At 41.7% G+C, this 23,184-nt stretch overlaps 1 protein-coding gene across 1 annotated transcript in view; it reads left to right on the forward strand.

Moving 5' to 3' along the window:
* Positions 1-23,184, forward strand: part of USP9X (ubiquitin specific peptidase 9 X-linked) — a gene marked incomplete in the record, with an annotated part of 1,177,890 nt that overhangs the window by 272,966 nt on the left and 881,740 nt on the right. Inside the window, 1 exon segment of the mRNA XM_053706481.1 lies at positions 20,616-20,695. Within this exon segment, the coding sequence (XP_053562456.1) occupies positions 20,616-20,695 (80 nt within the window).

The following is a 23,184-nucleotide window of genomic DNA, read 5'->3' on the forward strand; positions in this document are numbered from 1 at the left end:
AAATATATTTAAAAACAATTAGATTATAGAATCTACAAACATAATCGGTAAAATATGCTACGCGTTTCTCAGCGCTAACCACGCTGTTTCCTCAGGCAGGGTTAGTTAGCGTGGTTAGAGCTGAGAAAATGCGTAGCGTGTTTTACTGATTATATTTGTAGATTATATAATCTGTAATTGTTTTTAAATGCATTTTTTTATAAAGCAGTTTTATATCTTTTGTCTGGAGACTCCCTCTCATTTGCCGTCAGAAGCATCCATCCAAATTCACCTGGAAACCTAACCAGGGTTGGAACAAGGGTAAACAACCAAGAAACCTGCCGCTGCTACTAAGACAGCATGAAGGTGCGGCCCCCGATCCGGGACCTGATCTAGTAGGGGGCAGACTTTCTCTCTTTGTCCAGGCTTGGATAAGAGACGTTCAGGGTCCCTAAACACTAGAGATAGAGTCTCAAGGGTATCAGTTGGAGTTCAAAAATTATTTCCCAAGGGAAAGGTTTCTTCTTTCACGATTGTCTGTAGACCAGATAAAAAGAGAGGCGTTCTTACATTGTGTAGAAAATCTCTCCACCATGGGAGTAATTTGTCCCGTTCCAATACAGGGGCAGGGGTTTTACTCAAATCTTTTTGTAGTTCCCAAAAAGAGGGAACGTTCTGACCCATTTTAGATCTCAAGAGTCTAAACAAGTTTCTTAGAATTCCATTCTTCAAGATGGAGACTATTCAGACAATTCTTCCATTGATCCAGGAGGGTCAATATATGACTACCGTGGACTTAAAGGATGCATATCTTCATATTCCTATCCACAAAGATCATCACCAGTTCGTAAGGTTTGCCTTCCTGGACAAACATTTTCAGTTTGTGGCTCTTCCCTTCGGCTGGCCACGGCACCCTGGATCTTCACAAAGGTTCTAGGGTCTCTGCTAGCGGTTCTCAGACCACGGGGCATTGCAGTGGCACCTTATCTGGATGATATTCTGATCCAGGCGTCATCAACTGACAAAGTCTCATACCGACATGGTTCTGTCCTTTCTAAGGACTCACGGGTGGAAGGTGAATCTAGAAAAAAGTTCACTAATTCCACAGACAAGGGTTCCTTTCCTGGGAACTCTGATAGATTCTATATCCATAAAAATCTTCTTGACGGAAGTCAGAAAGTTAAAGATTCTGAATACATGCCGAGCCCTTCAGTCCAATCCTCGGACATCAGTGGCTCAGTACATGGAGGTAATTGGATTGATGGTGGCGGCAATGGACATCATTCAGTTTGCTCGTTTTCATCTCAGACCTTTAAAACTGAGCATGCTCAGACAGTGGAATGGGGATTATGCAAATTTGTCTCCTCAGATAGATCTGGATCAGGAGACAAGAGACTCTCTTTTTTGGTGGTTGTCACAGGATCATCTGACCCAAGGGACGTGCTGCCGCAGACCCTCATGGGTGATAGTGACAATGGACGCCAGTCTACTAGGATGGGGTGCAGTCTGGAATTCCCTGAAGGCTCAGGGTGTGTGGACTCGGTCAGAGTCTCTACTTCCAATCAATATTCTGGAGTTGAGGGCAATATTCAATGCTCTTCAGGCTTGGCCTCAGTTCGCTTTGGCAAAGTTCATCCGATTTTAGTCCGACAACATCACGACGGTATCTTACATTAATCATCGTGGGAGGAACAAGGAGTTCCTTGGCGATGACAGAAGTATCCAAGATAATTCGGTGGGCGGAGGCTCACTCTTGTTATCTGTCAGCAATCTACATCCCAGAAGTAGAAAACTGGGAAGCAAATTTTTTGAGCAGACAGACGTTTCATCCGGGGGAGGGGGATCTCCACCCAGAGGTCTTTGCCACCCTGATTCTCAGATGGGGCAGACCGGAGCTGGATCTTATGGCATCTCATCAGAATGCCAAGCTCCCGAGATACGGATCCAGGTCCAGGGATCCTCAGACCGAACTGATAGATGCCTTGGCAGCGCCTTGGTCGTTCAACCTAGCTTATGTGTTCCCTCCATTTGCTCTCCTTCCCCCGGGTGATTGCTCGAGTCAAACAGGAGAGGGCTTTGGTGATTCTCATCGCTCCTGCGTGGCCTTGCAGGACTTGGTATGCCGATCTGATGGACATGTCATCTCTGCCACCGTGGAAGCTTCCATTGAGGGAGGATCTTCTCATTCAGGGACCCTTCCATCATCCGAATATAATTTATCTGCAGCTGACTGCTTGGAGATTGAACGCTTGATTTTATCTAAGCGGGGGTTCTCTGATGCGGTCATTGATACCTTGATTCAGGCACGCAAGCCTGTTACTAGAAAGATTTACCATAAGATATGGCGTAAATATCTTTATTAGTGCGAATCCAAGGGCTACTCATGGAGTATTATTCGGATTCCCAGGATTTTTTCTTTTCTCCAAGAAGGATTGGAGAAAGGGTTGTCAGCTAGTTCCTTAAAAGGACAGATTTCTGCTTTGTCTATTCTGTTACACAAGCGTCTGGCAGATGTTCCAGATGTTCAATCTTTTTTTCCATCCCTGACTAGAATCAGACCTGTGTTTAGACCAATTGCTCCTCCTTGGAGTTTGAATTTAGTTCTTAATGTTCTTCAAGGGGTTCCGTTTGAACCTATGCATTCCATATATATTATTATGTTGGAAAGTTTTTTGTTTTTGGTTGCTATTTCTTCTGCTCGCAGAGTTTCTGAGCTTTCGGCATTACAATGGGATTCTCCTTATCTTATTTCCCATTCTGATAAGGTGGTGTTACATACCAAACCTGGTTTTCTTCCTAAGGTTGTTTCTAACAAGAATATTAATCAGGAAATTGTTGTTCCTTCTTTGTGTCCTGACCCTTCTTCTAAGAAGGAGCGTCTGTTACATAATTTGGACGTAGTCCGTGCCTTGAAGTTCTACTTGAAGGCGACTAAGGATTTTCGTCCAACATCTTCATTATTTGTTGTTTTTGCTGGGAAACGTAGGGGTCAGAAAGCTATGGCTACCTCTTTCTTTTTGGCTGAAGAGTATCATCCGTGTTGCATATGTGACTGCTGGACAGCAGCCTCCAGAACGAATTACGGCTCATTCTACTAGGGCTGTGGCTTCCTCATGGGCATTTGTTGAACAGATTTGCAAGTCTGCAACTTGGTCGTCTCTTCACACATTTTTTCCAAATTTTACAAATTTGATACTTTTGCCTCGTCTGAGGCTGTTTTTGGGAGAAAGGTTCTTCAAGCAGTGGTGCCTTCCGTTTAGGTTCCTGTCTTGTCCTTCCCTTTCATCCGTGTCCTATAGCTTTGGTATTGTATCCCATAAGTAAGGATGAAATCCATGGACTCGTCATATCTTGTAAAAGAAAAGGAAATTTATGCTTACCTGATAAATTTATTTCTTTTACGATATGACAAGTCCACGGCCCACCCTGTCGTTTTTTTCTAAAGACAGATTTTTATTTTTTGTTAAACTTCAGTCACCTCTGCTCCTTGGCTTTTCCTTTCTCTTCCTAATTTCGGTCGAATGATTGGGTTGGGGGGAAGGGAGGAGCTATTTATGCAGCTTTGCTGTGGAGCTCTTTGCCTCCTCCTCCTGCTGACCAGGAGGTTATATCCCATAAGTAAGGGTGAAATCCGTGGAGTTGCCATTCGTAAAAGAAATTTATAAGGTAAGCATAAATTTCCTTTTTCATAATTGGTTCAACTATCAGAGTACACCGGTTTATTTCACAACATGAACAAAGCAGAAACATGGTCAGACCTTTAACTAATTTTGAATCTCTATGTACTTGCACACCAATAATTACCCATACCCTATCATTGATATATAAAATACTAACCATGAACCCCTCTGGCTATGTTCCACAGTATTTAGAAAGTTGTGAAGATGACCTGGAAATAATTATCCTCCCTCAAACATGCACCAACATGCACCAACATCTGCCAGAATATAACAAAAACATCAATATCACTGTCTATGGTTGAAATCAACTTAAAAATTCTACACTGATGGTACCTAACACCTAAGAAATCCACCGTTTATTTCACCACAGATCTGACCAATGATGGTGATGTGGCAACAGAGGAAGCAGCATGGCCTATATGTGGTGGTGGTGGTGCAATTCAATCCAAACCTTTTGGAGACTAATTATAGCAGAAATAGAATCGATTTTGGAAACAGGTTCTTTTAGATCCACTAATTTGGTTGTTATGTAAGCCCCCAAAATTAAGCATAAACCTTATAAAAAAACTATTCTATGTCTTGACAAATAGTATAAAATTCCTAATAGCGAAGAATTGGAAAAGCAAAATGGCCCCAACTTTAGAAATGTGGTCTCGTAGAGTTTCAGAGTTTTTCTAGAGCTTGAGGAATACTACTATATGAAAAATAGGATGGATGTATATGCAGAAATGTTAGCAACATGGGAATGTTACCTCAAACATACAACCCATAATCAGGAAACCACAACACGATAATATTCCAGAGTAACTTATATCCATTCAGATGGATATATAGTGCGGGCTAAGTAAAAACATACATATTAAAGCCTCTGTTACACAACATATGCATAGCTGCCTTAAACATAAATAACCACAGTGATAACAAAACATAGTAATCGAGATGCGACACCAATTCCTGTATAATTGAGCAATACCCATTTCTTCTATAAGATACGACGAGTCCACAGATTCATCCTTTTTTTGTGGGATATTATCTTCCTGCTAACAGGAAGTGGAAAAGAGCACCACAGCTCCTCCCTTGACTCCACCCCCCAGTCATTCTCTTTGCCTACTCTTAAGTAATAGGAAGGGTAAAGTGAAAGAGGTGATAAAATGTTAGTTTATATTTTCTTCAAGCAAGACTTTATTTTAAATGGTACCGGTGAGTGCTATTTTTTCCTAGGCAGCAGATGGATGAAGACTTATGCCTGGAGACTGATGATCTTAGTAGTTGTTACTAAGATCCAGAGTAGTTCCCACAGAATGGCTGAGGAGTACTAAAGAAACTTCAGTGTGAAGAAAGTTTTTCATGCTACAAGCATTGAGGTATGTTAAGTCATTTTTTTCTGGAGAGACTGTTATTTCAGAATTGGCTGACAGTATCCCCATGAGGGAAAGGGTAAGCAGTAATCCTAATGTATAGAGAGGAGTATTACTGGACCTGTATGTTGGGCTATAAAAAATGGTTGACACTGATAATATGATGTTTGTGGGCAAACGTTTCTATGTTGGGAGTTACAGATAACGTTTTTTGTGGAAAACGTTTTGACTTTAACAATGGAGGGTACACATGGCTTCACTTAGATGGGTATATGAACCCACATGGCTAGGTTTTAGACCGCTCTGGTGCGGTTATTGTTAAGGCTGTGAGACATCAAGTGAGATGGGCGGGGCCTATTTTCGCGCCTCAGTTGCGCAGTTGTTTTTCCCATGCAAGCAGCAAGCTCCAACTCCGGTGGGCCTTTCAGGACAGTTTGGGCCTAATCGAAGGGTTAATCCGATTTTGCAGACCCCTGAGGGCAGGTAGGCGCCACAGCAGGGCTGTGGCGAGGTGCAGGAGGTGTTTTTCTTTAACTATAAAGTTTTTAGTACAACATATTTTTTGTTCTTAAGGGTTAAGTATTCCTTTCCTTGTGGGGCAGCTTAGCTGACAAGTTGGGATACATTTATAATAAAATTGTGGTAATTTTATCGTTTTAAAGCAGTTTTGGAAAAATTGTATGCTTTTTTTTCTCTTAAAGGCGCGGTACCGTTTTTTCGGATTATTTTTTTCACAAAATAAAGTGTTTTCAAGTCTGTTTGTGATCATTACTAGCCTGTTTTAACATGTCTGACATTGAGGAAAGCCAATGTTCTATGTGTTTAGAAGCCATTGTGGAACCCCCACTTCAAATGTGTCTCTCATGTACTGAAAGGGCCTTACATTGCAAAGAACATATTTTAGCTGATAAAAGTATGTCTCAGGATGATTCTCAGTCAGAAGAGAATCAGGTTATGCCATCTACTTCTCCCCAAGTGTCACAAATTTTAACGCCCGCCCAAGCGACGCCAAGTACTTCTAGTGCGTCTAATTCTTTCACCCTACAAGATACGGCTGCAGTTATGTCTACTACCCTTACAGAGGTATTATCTAAACTGCCTGGTTTACAGGGTAAGCGCAGTAGGTCCGGTACTAGAGTAAATGGTGAGCCCTCTGATGCTTTATTGGCCATCTCCGATGTACCCTCACAGTGTTCTGATTTGGGGGTGGGGGAATTGCTGTCTGAGGGAGAGCTTTCTGATTCGGGAAAGATGTCCCCTCTAACAGACTCAAATATGACAGCCTTTAAGTTTAAGCTTGAACACCTCCGCTTGTTACTCCGGGATGATTGTGACCCTATTGTCATCCCGCCAGAGAAACTGTGTAAAATGGATAAATATCTAGAGGTCCCAACTTACACTAATGTTTTTCCAGTCCCTAGAAGAATTTCGGACATTGTTACTAAGGAGTGGGATAGACCAGGCATTCCGTTCTCTCCCCCTCCTACTTTTAAGAAAATGTTTCCCATATCTGACACCATTCGGGATTCGTGGCAGACGGTCCCTAAGGTGGAGGGAGCTATTTCTACCCTGGCTAAGCGTACAACTATACCTATTGAGGACAGTTGTGCTTTCAAAAATCCTATGGATAAAAAATTAGAAGCGCTTCTAAAGAAGTTGTTTATTCATCAGGGTTTTCTTCTGCAACCTATAGCGTGCATTGTTCCAGTAACTACTGTAGCAACTTTTTGGTTTGAGGCTCTAGAGGAGTCTGTTAAGGTTGAGACCCCATTAGATGATATTTTGGATAGAATTAAGGCTCTCAAGCTAGCAAATTCTTTTATTACAGATGCCGCTTTCCAAATGGCTAAATTAGTGTCTAAGAATGCAGGCTTTGCCATTTTAGCGCGTAGAGCGTTATGGCTGAAGTCATGGTCTGCTGATGTGTCATCTAAATCCAAGCTTTTAGCTATTCCCTTTAAGGGTAAGACCCTATTCGGGCCTGAACTAAAGAAGATAATTTCTGACATTTCTGGAGGTAAAGGTCATGCCCTTCCTCAGGACAAGACGATTAAAATGAGGACCAAACAGAATAATTTTCGTTCCTTTCAAAACTTTAAAGACGGTCCCTCTACTTCCTCATCCACCTCCAAGCAGGAGTGGAACTTTGCTCAATCCAAGTCAGTCTGGAGACCTAACCAGACCTGGAATAAAGGTAAGCAGGCCAAGAAGCCCGCTGCTGCTAACAAGACAGCATGAAGGGGCAGCCCCCGGACCGGATCTAGTAGGGGGCAGACTTTCTCTCTTCACTCAGGCTTGGGCAAGAGACGTTCAGGATTACTGGGCATTAGAAATTGTGACCCAGAATTCAAACATTCTTTCCAAGGGGGAGATTTCATCTTTCACGTTTGTCTGTAAACCAGTCAAAAAGAGAGGCGTTCTTCCGCTGTGTAAAAGACCTATATACCATGGGTGTAATCTGCCCGGTTCCAAAAGTAGAACAAGGGCAGGGGTTTTACTCCAATCTGTTCGTGGTTCCCAAAAAAGAGGGAACCTTCAGACCGATTTTAGATCTCAAAAGTCTAAACAAATTTCTCAGAGTCCCATCGTTCAAGATGGAGACCATACAAACAATTTTACCAATGATCCAGGAGGGTCAATATATGACCACCGTGGATTTGAAGGATGCGTATCTTCACATTCCTATCCACAACGATCATCACCAGTTTCTCAGGTTCGCCTTCCTGGACAAACATTACCAGTTTTTGGCCCTTCCTTTCGGGTTGGCCACAGCTCCCAGAATTTTCACAAAGGTGTTAGAGTCCCTTCTGGCGGTTCTAAAGCCACGGGGCATAGCAGTGGCGCCCTATCTGGACGATATTTTGATTCAGGCGACTTACCATCTAGCCAAATCTCACACGGACATCGTGTTGGCTTTTCTAAGAACTCACGGGTGGAAGGTGAACATAAAGAAGTTAACTTGTTCCTCTGACAAGAGTTCCATTCCTAGGAAGTCTGAAAGACTCAGTAGACATGAAGATTTTTCTGACGGAGGTCAGAAAATAAAAGATCTTAACCACTTGCCGAGCACTTCATTCCATTCCTCGGCCAACAGTGGCTCAGTGTATGGAGGTAATTGGACTAATGGTAGCGGCAATGGACATAGTCCCGTTTGCTCGCTTACATCTCAGACCACTGCAGCTGTACATGCTCAGACAGTGGAATGGGGATTATGCAGATTTATCTCCGCGGATAAATCTGGATCTAGAGACCAGAAACTCTCTTCTTTGGTGGTTGTCATCTTTCCCAGGGAATGTGCTTCTGCAGACCAGCATGGGTCATAGTGACGGATGCCAGCCTCCTGGGCTGGGGTGCAGTCTGGAGTTTCCTGAAGGCTCAGAGTGTGTGGACTCAGGAGGAGTCCTTACTACCAATAAATATTCTGGAACTGAGAGCGATATTCAACGCGCTTCAAGCGTGGCCTCAGCTGGCTTCGGCCAATTTCATAAGATTCCAGTCGGACAATATCACGACTGTAGCATATATCAATCATCAAGCGATGATAGAGGTTTCCAAAATAATTCAATGGCCAGAGACTCACTCTTGCCATCTATCAGCAATATATATCCCAGGAGTGGAGAACTGGGAAGCGGATTTTCTAAGTCGTCAGACTTTTCATCCGGGGGAGTGGGAACTCCATCCGGAGGTGTTTGCAAAATTGATTCATCAATGGGACACACCGGGATTGGATCTGATGGCATCTCGTCAGAATGCCAAACTTCCTTGTTACGGGTCAAGATCAAGGGATCCTCACGCAGTATTGATAGATGTTCTAGCAGTACCGTGGTCGTTCAACCTGGCTTATGTGTTTCCTCCTTTTCCTCTTCTACCTCGTCTGATTGCAAGAATCAAACAGGAGAGGGCTTCAGTAATCTTGATAGCGCCTGCGTGGCCACGCAGGACTTAATATGCAGACCTGGTGGAAATGTCATCTCTGCCACCGTGAAAACTGCCACTGAGACAGGACCTTCTCATTCAGGGTCCGTTGCAACATCCAAATCTAGTTTCTCTGCAGCTGACTGCCTGGAGCTTGATTCTATCTAAGCGGGGATTCTCTGAGTCGGTCATTGATACCTTGGTTCAGGCTCGGAAGCCTGTCACTAGGAAAATTTATCATAAGATATGGCGTAAATATCTTTATTGGTGCGAATCCAAAGGCTACTCATGGAGTAAGATCAGGATTCCTAGGATTTTGTCCTTTCTCCAAGAAGGATTGGAGAAGGGGTTATCAGCTAGTTCCTTAAAGGGACAGATTTCTGCTTTGTTAATCTTACTACACAAGCGTCTGGCAGATGTCTCAGACGTTCAGTCGTTTTGTCAGGCTTTGGTTAGAATTAAAGGGACATGCCACCCACATTTTGTCTTTTATGATTTAGAAAGAGAATGCAATTTTAAACCTCTTTCTAATTTACTTATATTATCTAATTTGTTTTATTCTCTTGATATTCTTTGATGAAAAGCATATCTAGATATGCTCACTAGCTGCTGATTGGTGTCTGCGCATAGAAGCCTTGTGTGATTGGCTCACCATGTGCATTGCTTTTTCTTCAACTAAGGATATCTAAAAAATGAAGCAAAATAAATAATGGAAGTAAATTGTAATGTTGTTTAAATTTATATTCTCTATCTGAATCATGAAAGAAAGATTTTGGGTTTAGTGGCCCTTTAAGCCTGTGTTTAAACCTGTTGCTCCGCCATGGAGTTTGAATTTAGTTCTTAATGTTCTTCAAGGGGTTCCGTTTGAACCCATGCATTCCATAGATATTAAACTTCTATCTTGGAAAGTTTTGTTTTTAGTTGCTATCTCTTCTGCTCGAAGAGTTTCTGAGCTATCTGCGTTACAATGCGACTCGCCTTATCTTCCATTCTGATAAGGTGGTTTTGCGTACTAAACCTGGATTCCTTCCTAAGGTTGTTTCTAATAAGAATATTAATCAGGAAATTATTGTTCCTTCTCTGTGTCCTAACCATTCTTCTAAGAAGGAGCGTCTGCTACATAATTTGGACGTAGTTCGTGCTTTGAAGTTTTACTTGCAAACGACCAAGGATTTCCGTCAAACATCTTCTCTGTTGTCTATTCTGGAAAGCGTAGAGGTCAAAAAGCTACGGTTACCTCTCTTTTTGGCTGATAAGCATCATCCGTTTGGCATACGAGACTGATGGACAGCAGCCTCCTGAAAGAATTACAGCTCATTCTACTAGAGCTTCCACATGGGCTTTTAAAAACGATGCTTCTGTTGAACAGATTTGTAAGGCTGCGACTTGGTCTTCCCTTCATACCTTTTCCAAATTTTCCAAATTTGATACTTTTGCTTCTTCTGAGGCTATTTTTGGGAGAAAAGTTCTTCAAGCAGTGGTGCCTTCTGTTTAGGTATCTGTCTTGTCCCTCCGGTTCATCCGTTTCCTGTAGCTTTGGTATTGTATCCCTCAAGTAAAGGATGAATCCGTGGACTCGTCGTATCTTATAGAAGAAAAGAAAATTTATGCTTACCTGATAAATTGATTTTTTCTATGATACGATGAGTCCATGGCCCGCCCTGTCAATTTAAGACAGATTATATTTTTGGTTTAAAACTTCAGTCACCTCTGCACCTTTTTAGTCTCTCCTTTTTCTTCCTATACCTTTGGTCGAATTACTTGGGGGTGGAGTCAAGGGAGGAGCTATATAGACAGCTCTGCTGTGGTGCTCTTTGCCACTTCCTGTTAGCAGGAGGATAATATCCCACAAGTAAAGAATGAATACGTGGACTTGTCGTATCATAGAAGAAATCAATTTATCAGGTAAGCATAAATTTCCTTTTCTCCCTCTCTCCCCTTTTCTTTTCCTCCAATATCTCTTTCCCCTCTACTCTCCTCCTCATCCTCATGCAATCTGTGTTTTTTTGTGTTTTTTTTTTTTTGAGAAAAAGAGAGGAAGGTATCTTTGTTTAGTCTGTTTAATTTATTATTTTGCTTGTAAAATATCACTGACATTGTTACCCAACTACGAGGGAGCTGTGTCTCCCAGATTGTAATTTGCAAATTCTTCATTAATAAAGTCAGTTAAAAAAAATAAATAATAATAGATACAATAAGGCTAAAAGGAAAAAAATTAGGAGGCACCCTTCCAAAAATAGTACAGATACTGATGTACTATATAGTGCACATGTAAATGTGAAAAATTAACAAGGCATATACGAACATATGGTATAAAGATTAAAAATCTTCTCAGGCAGTTCAGAATAGGTTTTGAGCAAAGGCCTAGGCAGCTCTCTTGTTTTTGGGTATGGCTCTTATCCCATACAAATTTCAATCTGAAACATGCAAACAAAAGGTTGCCACATTGCCAAGTACAGTCTCTTCAATCAATTTATAAATATGTACAATCTATGTAGTCACAAATGTGGTGCACTGTAGATGAGGTGTTCAAAAAGCAGGCTTTATCCATACAGTTGTGCAGCAGACAGTCTCACTCAAAACTTGAACACCGAATCGTTGGTCCTTTCACAAGCTCATGGATATGGATTGTAGGTGATAGAGGGAAGTAACAAGTCAATATAAAAATTAAAATGTATTTATTACCATTCTAAAAGATACATTGTTGCATTGCTACACGTTTCTCAGCCTGACAAAAGCTGTTTCCTCAGGCAAATGCATATATAAACTTAAACTTGCTACTTATAGATATAAAACCTAATTTCCCTATAATGGCAGTGAGGGTCCATGAAAACATTCATTGCCTATGGAAATTACTTCACCTGACAACCAGGAGGAGGCAAAGACACCCCAAACAGAACATTGAATTATCCATCCTACTTCTTCTACCCTCTCAGTAGTTCTTTGCCTCATTTCATGGAGGCTGAAAGAGAGAGATGCTCTGCTGAAGATTTTATTGTCCTTAATGGATTGTTTTCTACAAGAGATGAGAGGGGAGCTGTTAGTAGCCATGTAATTCTCTTAGTAGAGTTTTGTTGAATGTTCTCTTCATGGGGTACTTTTGAATACAATTTCCTTATTAATTGGATGTTTATGGCAGTTTTAGGAGCAGTGTTAGACCTAGAAGTCTAACACTGCATGGCTAGTTGCCTAATATTAGGGACACTCATATAAGCTGCATGCTCCTCATTGACTAGTGCCTGAGCAGGAGCTAGTATATTCGCGTATGCATATACTTTTATTCCCTATTTTCTATGGGGCTTATAATGGCTGGGTCTTGCCTGTAACGGCAAGGAGCTCTACTTGATAGCACCATTTTCTTTAGTTGCCAGATGGCCAGTGCTTGCCTCCTTTTATTTCCCCCTCTCTCAAGCCAGTTGTGTCCATTAGAGATGAGAAATGAGTGCATTTACGTTTTGGACTCCAGTGAGATATGCCCCTTTATAAAGGGGTTAATTTCTCTGCCTGACAAATGAGAATTCGCATGGACCCTTTACCCCTACATTTCTTTGTTTAAGGTGTTCTGTATTTTTTTTTTTCTCTCCGGTTCGTAGGAGACTGTTGTGTCTCTACAGACCCGGTTTCTTTGGAGCTCAACTTCGCAACTCCTCGAAGAAATTAATATGGACCCTGGGTACATCCTAATCTATAGGATAGCTTATACAGCTAAACACCTCTTATTAAAGGGTAGAATGACCGCAGCTACCAAGGAAGTTTTTAAACTTTATTCTGCATTTGTGTAATTCCGGTCCTGCAGCGGTTAACTTTTTTTTTTTTTTTGCGCACTCCACCCACTCGGCAGGGGACTATTTTCCCAAATTAGGTCTGAGACCAGTGTTGCGTTATACGAAGGACCGAAGTTGCGATGGTTCCTTTCGGACAGAATCAGTATGTCACAGAAGTCCCCCATGAAGGTGGGAGTTACATTTCCTGCTGCAAATCGTATGTATTGTGGACTCTGTGAATAATGTAAGAATTGAGTCCTTTTATGCTTTGTTACTATACATCATACATTAGTCTGTGGGAGCTGGGCTAACCAAGTGCAATGCAGTTAACTTAAAATCATTATACATGTCTTGTAGCGTGCCTAAGATTGCCCTGATTCTCTGTTGTATTTGAAACATTTTACCCATGCGATGTCTTCTTGGGCCTTCAAGAATGAGGTTTCAGTTGCACAGATTTGCAAGGCTGCTACATGGTCTTCCTTACACACTTTCGCAAAATTCTTCAGTTTTTATGTTTTTGCCTCAGCGGAGGTATAATTTGTGAGATGGGTTCTACAGTCGGTAGTGCCTAGTTTTAAGGTCTGCCTTCCCTATTTTCCCACCCTAACATTAGTGTACTTAGGTTGGGTATTGATTTCCCATAGGTTATGAATTTTTTTGTGGACCCCACTGCGATTAGAAGGAAAATTATAATTTATTCTTGCCCGATATATTAATTTCCTTCTTGGCATGGGAGGGTCCATGAATCCGCCCTGATCTTGTGTAGTGGCGGCAGTCTTCGCACCTCTATACCCCCTTTTATCTCTCTACTTTTCCTTATCCTTGGCTTGAACTACTGAGAGGATAGAGGAAGTGGGAGGGATATTTCTATGTTCTGTTTGTGGTGTCTTTGCCTACTCCTGGTGGCCAGGTTATGAATGTTTTCGTAGATCCTCATGGCCAAGAAGGAAATTAATTTATCAGGTAAGCATAAATTATGTTTCTCTTGTTAAGTGTATCCAGTCCACAGATCATCCATTACTTGTGGGATATTCTCCTTCCCAACAGGAAGTTGCAAGAGGATCACCCACAGCAGAGCTGCTATATAGCTCCTCCCCTCACTGCCATATCCAGTCATTCTCTTGTAACTCTCAACTAAGATGGAGGTCGTAAGAGGACTGTGGTGTTTTATACTTAGTTTATTTCTTCAATCAAAAGTTTGTTATTTTTAAATGGTACCGGAGTGTACTGTTTATCTCAGGCAGTATTTAGAAGAAGAATCTGCCTGCGTTTTCTATGATCTTAGCAGAAGTAACTAAGATCCTTTGCTGTTCTCACATATTGTGAGGAGTGAGGTAACTTCAGAGGGGGAATAGCATGCAGGTTTTCCTGTAATAAGGTATGTGCAGTTAAAATATTTTTCTAGGGATGGAATTTGCTAGAAAATGCTGCTGATACGAAGTAATGTAAGTAAAGCCTTAAATGCAGTGATAGCGACTGGTATCAGGCTTATTAATAGAGATACATACTCTTATAAAAGTGTATTTTAAAACGTTTGCTGGCATGTTTAGTCATTTTTTACATATGTTTGGTGATAAAACTTATTGGGGCCTAGTTTTTTTCCACATGGCTGGCTTGAATTTTGCCTAGAAACAGTTCCCTGAGGCTTCCCACTGTTGTAATATGAGTGGGAGGGGCCTATTTTGGCGTTTTTTTGCACAGCAAAAATTACAGACACAGACATCCAGCTAATTCCTGCATGATCCAGGACTTCTCTGAAGGGCTCAAAAGGCTTCAAAAGTCGTATTGAGGGAGGTAAAAAGCCACAGTAGAGCTGTGGCGGCAGTTGTGACTGTTTAAAAAACGTTTTTGTCATTTGTTATTCCGTTTTTGGTATTAAGGGGTTAATCATCCATTTGCAAGTGGGTGCAATGCTCTGCTAACTTATTACATACACTGTAAAAATTTCGTTGGTATAACTGCATTTTTTCACTGTTATTTCAAAATTTGGGAACATTTGTGTTTCTTAAAGGCGCAGTAACGTTTTTTATATTGCTTGTAAAATTGTTTTAAAGTGTTTTCCAAGCTTGCTAGTCTCATTGCTAGTCTGTTTAAACATGTCTGACACAGAGGAACCTACTTGTTCATTATGTTTGAAAGCCATGGTGGAGCCCCATAGGAGAATGTGTACTAAATGTATTGATTTCACCTTAAACAGTAAAGATCAGTCTTTATCTATAAAAGAATTATCACCAGAGGGTTCTGTCGAGGGGGAAGTTATGCTGACTAACTCTCCCCACGTGTCGGACCCTTCGCCTCCCGCTCAGGGGACGCACGCTAATATGGCGCCAATTACATCAGGGACGCCCATAGCGATTACCTTGCAGGACATGGCTGCAATCATGAATAATACCCTGTCAGAGGTATTATCTAGATTGCCTGAATTAAGAGGCAAGCGCGATAGCTCTGGGGTTAGGAGAGATACAGAGCGCGCAAATGCTGTTAGAGCCATGTCTGATACTGCGTCACAGTATGCAGAACATGAGGACAGACACTTCAGTCTGTGGGTGACATCTCTGACTCGGGGAAACCTGATTCAGAGATTTCTAATTTTAAATTTAAGCTTGAGAACCTCCGTGTATTGCTTGGGGAGGTATTGGCTGCTCTGAATGACTGTAACACAGTTGCAATTCCAGAGAAATTGTGTAGGCTGGATAGATACTATGCGGTGCTGGTGTGTACTGACGTTTTTCCTATACCTAAAAGGCTTACAGAAATTATTAGCAAGGAGTGGGATAGACCCGGTGTGCCCTTTTCCCCACCTCCTATATTTAGAAAAATGTTTCCAATAGACGCCACTACACGGGACTTATGGCAGACGGTCCCTAAGGTGGAGGGAGCAGTTTCTACTTTAGCAAAGCGTACCACTATCCCGGTTGAGGACAGTTGTGCTTTTTCAGATCCAATGGATAAAAAATTGGAGGGTTACCTTAAGAAAATGTTTATTCAACAAGGTTTTATTTTACAGCCCCTTGCATGCATTGCGCCTGTCACTGCTGCGGCGGCATTCTGGTTTGAGGCCCTGGAAGAGGCCATCCAGACAGCTCCATTGAATGAAATTATTGACAAGCTTAGAGCGCTTAAGCTAGCTAACTCATTTGTTTCTGATGCCATTGTTCATTTGACTAAACTAACGGCTAAGAATTCCGGATTCGCCATCCAGGCGCGTAGGGCGCTATGGCTTAAATCCTGGTCAGCTGACTTCAAAGTCTAAATTACTCAACATTCCTTTTAAGGGGCAGACCTTATTCGGGCCTGGCTTGAAGGAAATTATTGCTGACATTACTGGAGGCAAGGGTCATACCCTTCCTCAGGACAGGGCCAAATCAAAGGCCAAACAGTCTAATTTTTGTGCCTTTCGAAATATCAAGGCAGGAGCAGCATCAACTTCCTCCGCTTCAAAACAAGAGGGAACTGTTGCTCATTCCAGACAGGCCTGGAAACCTAACCAGTCCTGGAACAAGGGCAAGCATGCCAGAAAGCCTGCTGCTGCCCCCAAGACAGCATGAAGGAACGGCCCCCTATCCGGAAACGGATCTAGTGGGGGGCAGACTTTCTCTCTTCGCCCAGGCTTGGGCAAGAGATGTTCAGGATCCCTGGGCGTTGGAGATCATATCTCAGGGATATCTTCTGGACTTCAAAGCTTCTCCTCCTCAAGGGAGATTTCATCTTTCAAGGTTATCAGCAAACCAGATAAAGAAAGAGGCATTCCTAAGCTGTGTGCAAGACCTCCTAGTAATGGGAGTGATCCATCCAGTTCCGCGGACGGAACAAGGACAGGGATTTTATTCAAATCTGTTTGTGGTTCCCAAGAAAGAGGGAACCTTCAGACCAATCTTGGATCTAAAGATCTTAAACAAATTCCTCAGAGTTCCATCATTCAAAATGGAAACTATTCGGACCATCCTACCCATGATCCAAGAGGGTCAGTACATGACCACAGTGGACTTAAAGGATGCCTACCTTCACATACCGATTCACAAAGATCATCATCGGTTCCTAAGGTTTGCCTTTCTAGACAGGCATTACCAATTTGTAGCTCTTCCCTTCGGGTTGGCCACTGCCCCGAGAATTTTTACAAAGGTTCTGGGCTCACTTCTGGCGGCTCTAAGACCGAGAGGCATAGCGGTGGCTCCGTATCTAGACGACATCCTGATACAGGCGTCAAGCTTTCAAATTGCCAAGTCTCATACAGAGATAGTTCTGGCATTTCTGAGGTTGCATGGGTGGAAAGTGAACGTGGAAAAGAGTTCTCTATCACCACTCACAAGAGTCTCCTTCCTAGGGACTCTTATAGATTCTGTAGAGATGAAAATTTACCTGACGGAGTCCAGGTTATCAAAACTTCTAAATGCTTGCCGTGTCCTTCATTCCATTCCACGCCCGTCAGTGGCTCAATGCATGGAAGTAATCGGCTTAATGGTAGAGGCAATGGACATAGTGCCATTTGCGCGCCTGCATCTCAGACCGCTGCAATTATGCATGCTAAGTCAGTGGAATGGGGATTACTCAGATTTGTCCCCTCTACTAAATCTGGATCAAGAGACCAGAGATTCTCTTCTCTGGTGGCTTTCTCGGGTCCATCTGTCCAAGGGTATGACCTTTTGCAGGCCAGATTGGACGATTGTAACAACAGATGCCAGCCTTCTAGGTTGGGGCGCAGTCTGGAACTCCCTGAAGGCTCAGGGATCGTGGACTCAGGAGGAGAAACTCCTCCCAATAAATATTCTGGAGTTGAGAGCAATATTCAATGCTCTTCTAGCTTGGTCTCAGTTAGCAACACTGAGGTTCATCAGATTTCAGTCGGACAACATCACGACTGTGGCTTACATCAACCATCAAGGGGGAACCAGGAGTTCCCTAGCGATGTTAGAAGTCTCAAAGATAATTCGCTGGGCAGAGTCTCACTCTTGCCACCTGTCAGCGATCCACATCCCAGGCGTAGAGGACTGGGAGGCGGATTTTCTAAGTCGTCAGACTTTTCATCCGGGGGAGTGGGAACTCCATCCGGAGGTGTTTGCTTAACTGGTCCATCGTTGGGGCAAACCAGAACTGGATCTCATGGCGTCTCGCCAGAACGCCAAGCTTCCTTGTTACGGATCCAGGTCCAGGGACCCGGGAGCAACGCTGATAGATGCTCTAGCAGCTCCTTGGTTCTTCAACCTGGCCTATGTGTTTCCACCGTTTCCTCTGCTCCCTCGACTGATTGCCAAAATCAAACAGGAGAGAGCATCGGTGATTCTGATAGCGCCTGCGTGGCCACGCAGGACCTGGTATACAGACCTAGTGGACATGTCTCTTCCACCATGGACTCTGCCTCTGAGGCAGGACCTTCTAATACAAGGTCCTTTCAATCATCCAAATCTAATTTCTCTGAGACTGACTGCATGGAGATTGAACGCTTGATTCTATCAAGGCGTGGCTTCTCCGAGTCAATCATTGATACCTTAATACAGGCTCGGAAGCCCATCACCAGGAAAATCTACCATAAGATATGGCGTAAATTTCTTTATTGGTGTGAATCCAAGAGTTACTCATGGAGTAAGGTTAGGATTCCTAGGATATTGTCCTTTCTCCAAGAGGGTTTGGACAAAGGCTTATCAGCTAGTTCTTTAAAAGGACAGATCTCTTCTCTGTCTATTCTTTTGCACAAGCGTCTGGCAGAAGTTCCAGACGTCCAGGCATTTTGTCAGGCTTTGGTTAGGATTATGCCTGTGTTTAAAACTGTTACTCCCCCGTGGAGCTTAAACTTGGTTCTTAAAGTTCTTCAGGGAGTTCCGTTTGAACCCCTTCATTCCATTGATATTAAACTTTTATATTGGAAAGTTCTGTTTTTGATGGCTATTTCCTCGGCTCGAAGAGTCTCTGAGTTATCTGCCTTGCATTGTGATTCTCCTTATCTGATTTTTCATTCAGACAAGGTAGTTCTGCGTACCAAACCTGGGTTTTTAGCTAAGGTGGTTTCTAACAGGAATATCAATCAAGAGATTGTTGTTCCATCATTGTGTCCTAATCCTTCTTCAAAGATGGAACGTCTTTTGCATAATCTGGACGTAGTCCGTGCCTTGAAGTTTTACTTTCAGGCTACTAAAGATTTTCGTCAAACATCTGCCCTGTTTGTCGTTTACTCTGGACAGAGGACAGGTCAAAAAGCTTCGACAACCTCTCTCTCCTTTTGGCTTCGGAGCATAATACGCTTAGCCTATGAGACTGCTGGACAGCAGCCCCCTGAAAGGATTACAGCTCATTCTACTAGAGCTGTGGCTTCCACCTGGACCTTTAAAAATGAGGCCTCTGTTGAACAGATTTGCAAGGCTGCGACTTGGTCTTCGCTTCACACCTTTTCAAAATTTTACAAATTTGACACTTTTGCTTCTTCGGAGGCTGTTTTTGGGGGAGAGGTTCTACAGGCAGTGGTTCCTTCCGTTTAAGTTCCTGCCTTGTCCCTCCCATCATCCGTGTACTTTAGCTTTGGTATTGGTATCCCACAAGTAATGTATGATCCGTGGACTGGATACACTTAACAAAAGAAAACATAATTTATGCTTACCTGATAAAATGTATTTCTCTTGTAGTGTATCCAGTCCATGGCCCGCCCTGTCCTTTTAAGGCAGGTTTAAATTTTAATTAAACTACAGTCACCACTGCACCGTATGGTTTCTCCTTTCTCGTCTTGTTTCGGTCGAATGACTGGATATGGCAGTGAGGGGAGGAGCTATTTAGCAGCTCTGCTGTGGGTGATCCTCTTGCAACTTCCTGTTGGGAAGGAGAATATCCCACAAGTAATGGATGATCCGTGGACTGGATACACTACAAGAGAAATAAATTTATCAGGTAAGCATAAATTATGTTTTTTTTAAAACCTGTGTGGGGTACTGCTGATCCCGCCTCCAGATCTTCATTAAAGGGACACTGAACCCAAATTTTTTCTTTCGTGATTCATATAGAGCATGCAATTTTAAGCAACTTTCTAGTTTACTCCTATTATCAAATTGTCTTTATTCTCTTGGTATCTTTATTTGAAATGCAAGAATGTAAGTTTAGATGCCGGCCTATTTTTGGTGAACAAACTTGGTTGTCCTTGCTGATTGGTGGATAAATTCATCCACCAATCAAAAACTGCTGTCCAGAGTTCTGAACAAAGAAAAAAGCTTAGATGCCTTCTTTTTCAAATAAGGATAGCAAGAGAACGAAGAAACATTGATAATAGGAGTAAATTAGAAAGTTTCTTAAAATTGCAAGCTCTATCTGAATCAAGAAAGAAAAAATTTGGGTTCAGTGTCCCTTTAAGTACAACAACGTGATGTGTTAGATTATCTAAACACTGATATTAGCCATAAAAAAAATAATCTAATAGTTTCACATAAAACATGTTGGAAGGGTCTAAATCTATTTACTAAAAATGTTTGGTTTTTATTAATACAATTTCATTTTTGTATTGACTTGCTACTTAATCTTCTTCACTCCATATCTATAAGCTTGTTGAAGGACCAACAATGCGTGGTGTTGAAATTTTGCTGGAGGCTTTTCTGCTGGGTGACTAAGGATCCAGCCTGTTTTTTTGAGCACCATCTCTACGGTGCAATACATTTGTGAGTACATAGATTGTACAAATTTATAAACTGATTGAAGAGACTGAATGAAAAGGTATGATTTTTTTTTTTTAACCATCTCTTTGGATTTTAAAAAAATAAGTTGAGTATCACATTTTAAAATAAATAATAATAATAATAAAAAAAATATATACAAATGTGCCATAACTGAGAAGGGGATACTACTGATGTATAAATGATACTGTAGTCAGTGTTTAACCTGCATGATTCTCCTTTGTTGATCCATATCTTGTTTGAATCGAATAATGAAACAAGCATTTTTTTCAGGCCCCGCTGGGTGGTTCCAGTTTTGCCTAAAGGTGAATTAGAAGTACTTTTAGAAGCTGCTATTGATCTTAGTAAAAAAGGTAAGATTTAGTGCGTGGATGAGCTTGTGAAGATATAACTGCAGATTTGTATTTCATTTTTTTGTCTGACTGTTAATTTCCATGATACGCAAAAATGCTTGCGAGATTATAAAAATTAAAATTTGTCTCACGTTTCAAAAGATCTCCCACTAGTATCCTCAGAAGATAAGAGAGTAGAAATGTAGGGTTATACTATCTCTTTAAATAGGAAAGAAAACAGCCAAAGTTTAAAATATACTCACTTTCTAGAGTTACTCACGCTGTAAATTTGTGCTGCTCTTTTTTTTTTTTTTTTTTTTTTTTTTTTAATTTATTTTTTGTTGTACAATTCAAGGCATTCGTACAGTAATACCGTCAATGACGATTACAAAGAAAGGTTGTTTCATTTCTTACAGTCAAAATAAGCCAAACAAGATAAACATTTCATATTGATAAGACAGGAGTATCGCATACAAATATATTTGCCATACAAACTATATACCCTCAATATAACAGACCTTGTAGTAATAGTAAATGCGAAAAGCTATAGAAGGTAGTCTAGATCTTGAGGAGGCCACTCTTGGGTCTCAAATAATGAACCCTATTTTATCTATATTAAAGAAACAAAATAACAATATTATTAAGATCTCTGTATTGTGATGTAATACAAGAAATAAATATAAGCTGCGTCTTGGAGTAGCAGTTAAGATAGAGCATATAGGGGCCACTCTTGGACCCTCAGGACTATAATTAGATCTAATGTATAACCACAATCTAAGATATCGTAGTATGATATAGGATGACGCTTTAAAGGTTAACCCAGCAAACACAAGTAATAACTGTTATGGGGAAACTTTGAAAAGTTAAATATGAGAATTCTTAACATATTTAGATCAAGCTTATCTGAAAGTATATATGGAACTTTTGTGTAGTTATAGCATCAAATGATATACAGGATTGTCAATAGAGCACTTACAAAATATAATACTGGTATTTAAAAAGAATGACCGTCTTTATATCCAAGCTATGTCATTTCTCAGAGCTTGTTTGATATAAGAACACAACTAACCACATGGGGATTATGTGTTTTAACTCTAATATGGAATGTTTTAGTATAGTATCTAGCCTCTGCTAATATTTAAAATAAGGCATCCCTGTAATGTGACGTTGGCTAACACTCTATGATTTATTTCAACCTTGCACCTCCTGCTGTAAATAGGACCATACATAACTCTAATAATTAACAATGGGCCATGTTTAGGGGCAACCAGCAGCTGCCAGGGACGCCAGTCACACAGCAGGGCGCCTCCTGAGAATGAGATCTGAGCTTTAATCCTCTTAATACACGTACAGTCGTATGCCATTCATGTATAGCTTACCTCCCCTATAATAAAAGTGCTTCCTTTATTTTGAGGGATGGGTTGGGGTAATGAAGAGAGGGTACTCATAAATGAAAAACCTAATCAAGGGGTACAGGAGAAAAAAAAGGTTGGGAACTGCTGTTGTAAGCCATACAAGTTAAAGGTGCAATATTACTCACTGTATGCCATCCGGTTAGAGACCTTCATAAATGTCACTCTAGGTTGGAATAATGATTAACATGGTAAATATTCTACCGGTTCTCAGGTTGCTGGAGTGAGCCTGGGGAGTAAGTAAGGGAATATACCTAACACCTATCCAACACCCTTCCTGATGTCAGTATATACTCTGATAGTTATATTGGAGGTGTCCGGCTTTAGGAGAAGTGCCGTACGTTCAGCGATTTGGATGCAGATTCTAGTCGTGAGGATAATCCTCCATAAGACCTATGAGGCTGTGGAACCAACTTCGCACTGAGGTTCTGAAGCTCCCCCTGTTGCAGTCCATCTGGTAAGCCATAAGAAACACTTGACTCTGATTTTAGTGGTCTGGTATGATCATTATGCGGAGTCCTTTGTGTCATGGCATCTATGTAGATGTGTGGCTGATAGCTGTATCGCGCTCTCTGCGTGGTCCTGCTGTGCCGTATTTAGATGCTCCATGTCCTGCTCCCGGGGGGTCGGCCGCATTCCCAGGATTGAGGGAAAGAACGGTCACTAAAGGTAAGCTGGGCTCTTGTGCTGTACTCGCCCGAGTCTCTTGTGTAGATACCATGCATAGATTTAGCATCTGAGAGGTAGGTAGCAGGGAAGCTGTTCGTCACATGTTTCTGTTGGACCTTGTGTTTGCTTCATTGGTCGCACATCCCAATGAAGGTCTATCTGTCTGTATATCTTCAGACTGTAGTGATGGAAGCAAGCCTGCCATCTTCTAACAAAATTTGTTCTCAAAGGCTTTTAGAAGTGCTTGAATGGTATAATAGAGTTCCACCATGTCTAGTAAGTTTATGGATTGCAGTATATCAGTTTAGTTATGTAGAGAACCGTCTACTCACGACTGTAGTTCCCCGCATGGGGGGGGGGGGGGTGCTAAGATCCAGAGTAATTCCGGCGCCAAGGGCCTCAGCGGTCCAGTTCAGGAGAAAACGTATC

Source organism: Bombina bombina, chromosome 3 (genome assembly GCF_027579735.1).
Source record: "Bombina bombina isolate aBomBom1 chromosome 3, aBomBom1.pri, whole genome shotgun sequence".
Lineage (NCBI taxonomy): Eukaryota > Metazoa > Chordata > Amphibia > Anura > Bombinatoridae > Bombina > Bombina bombina.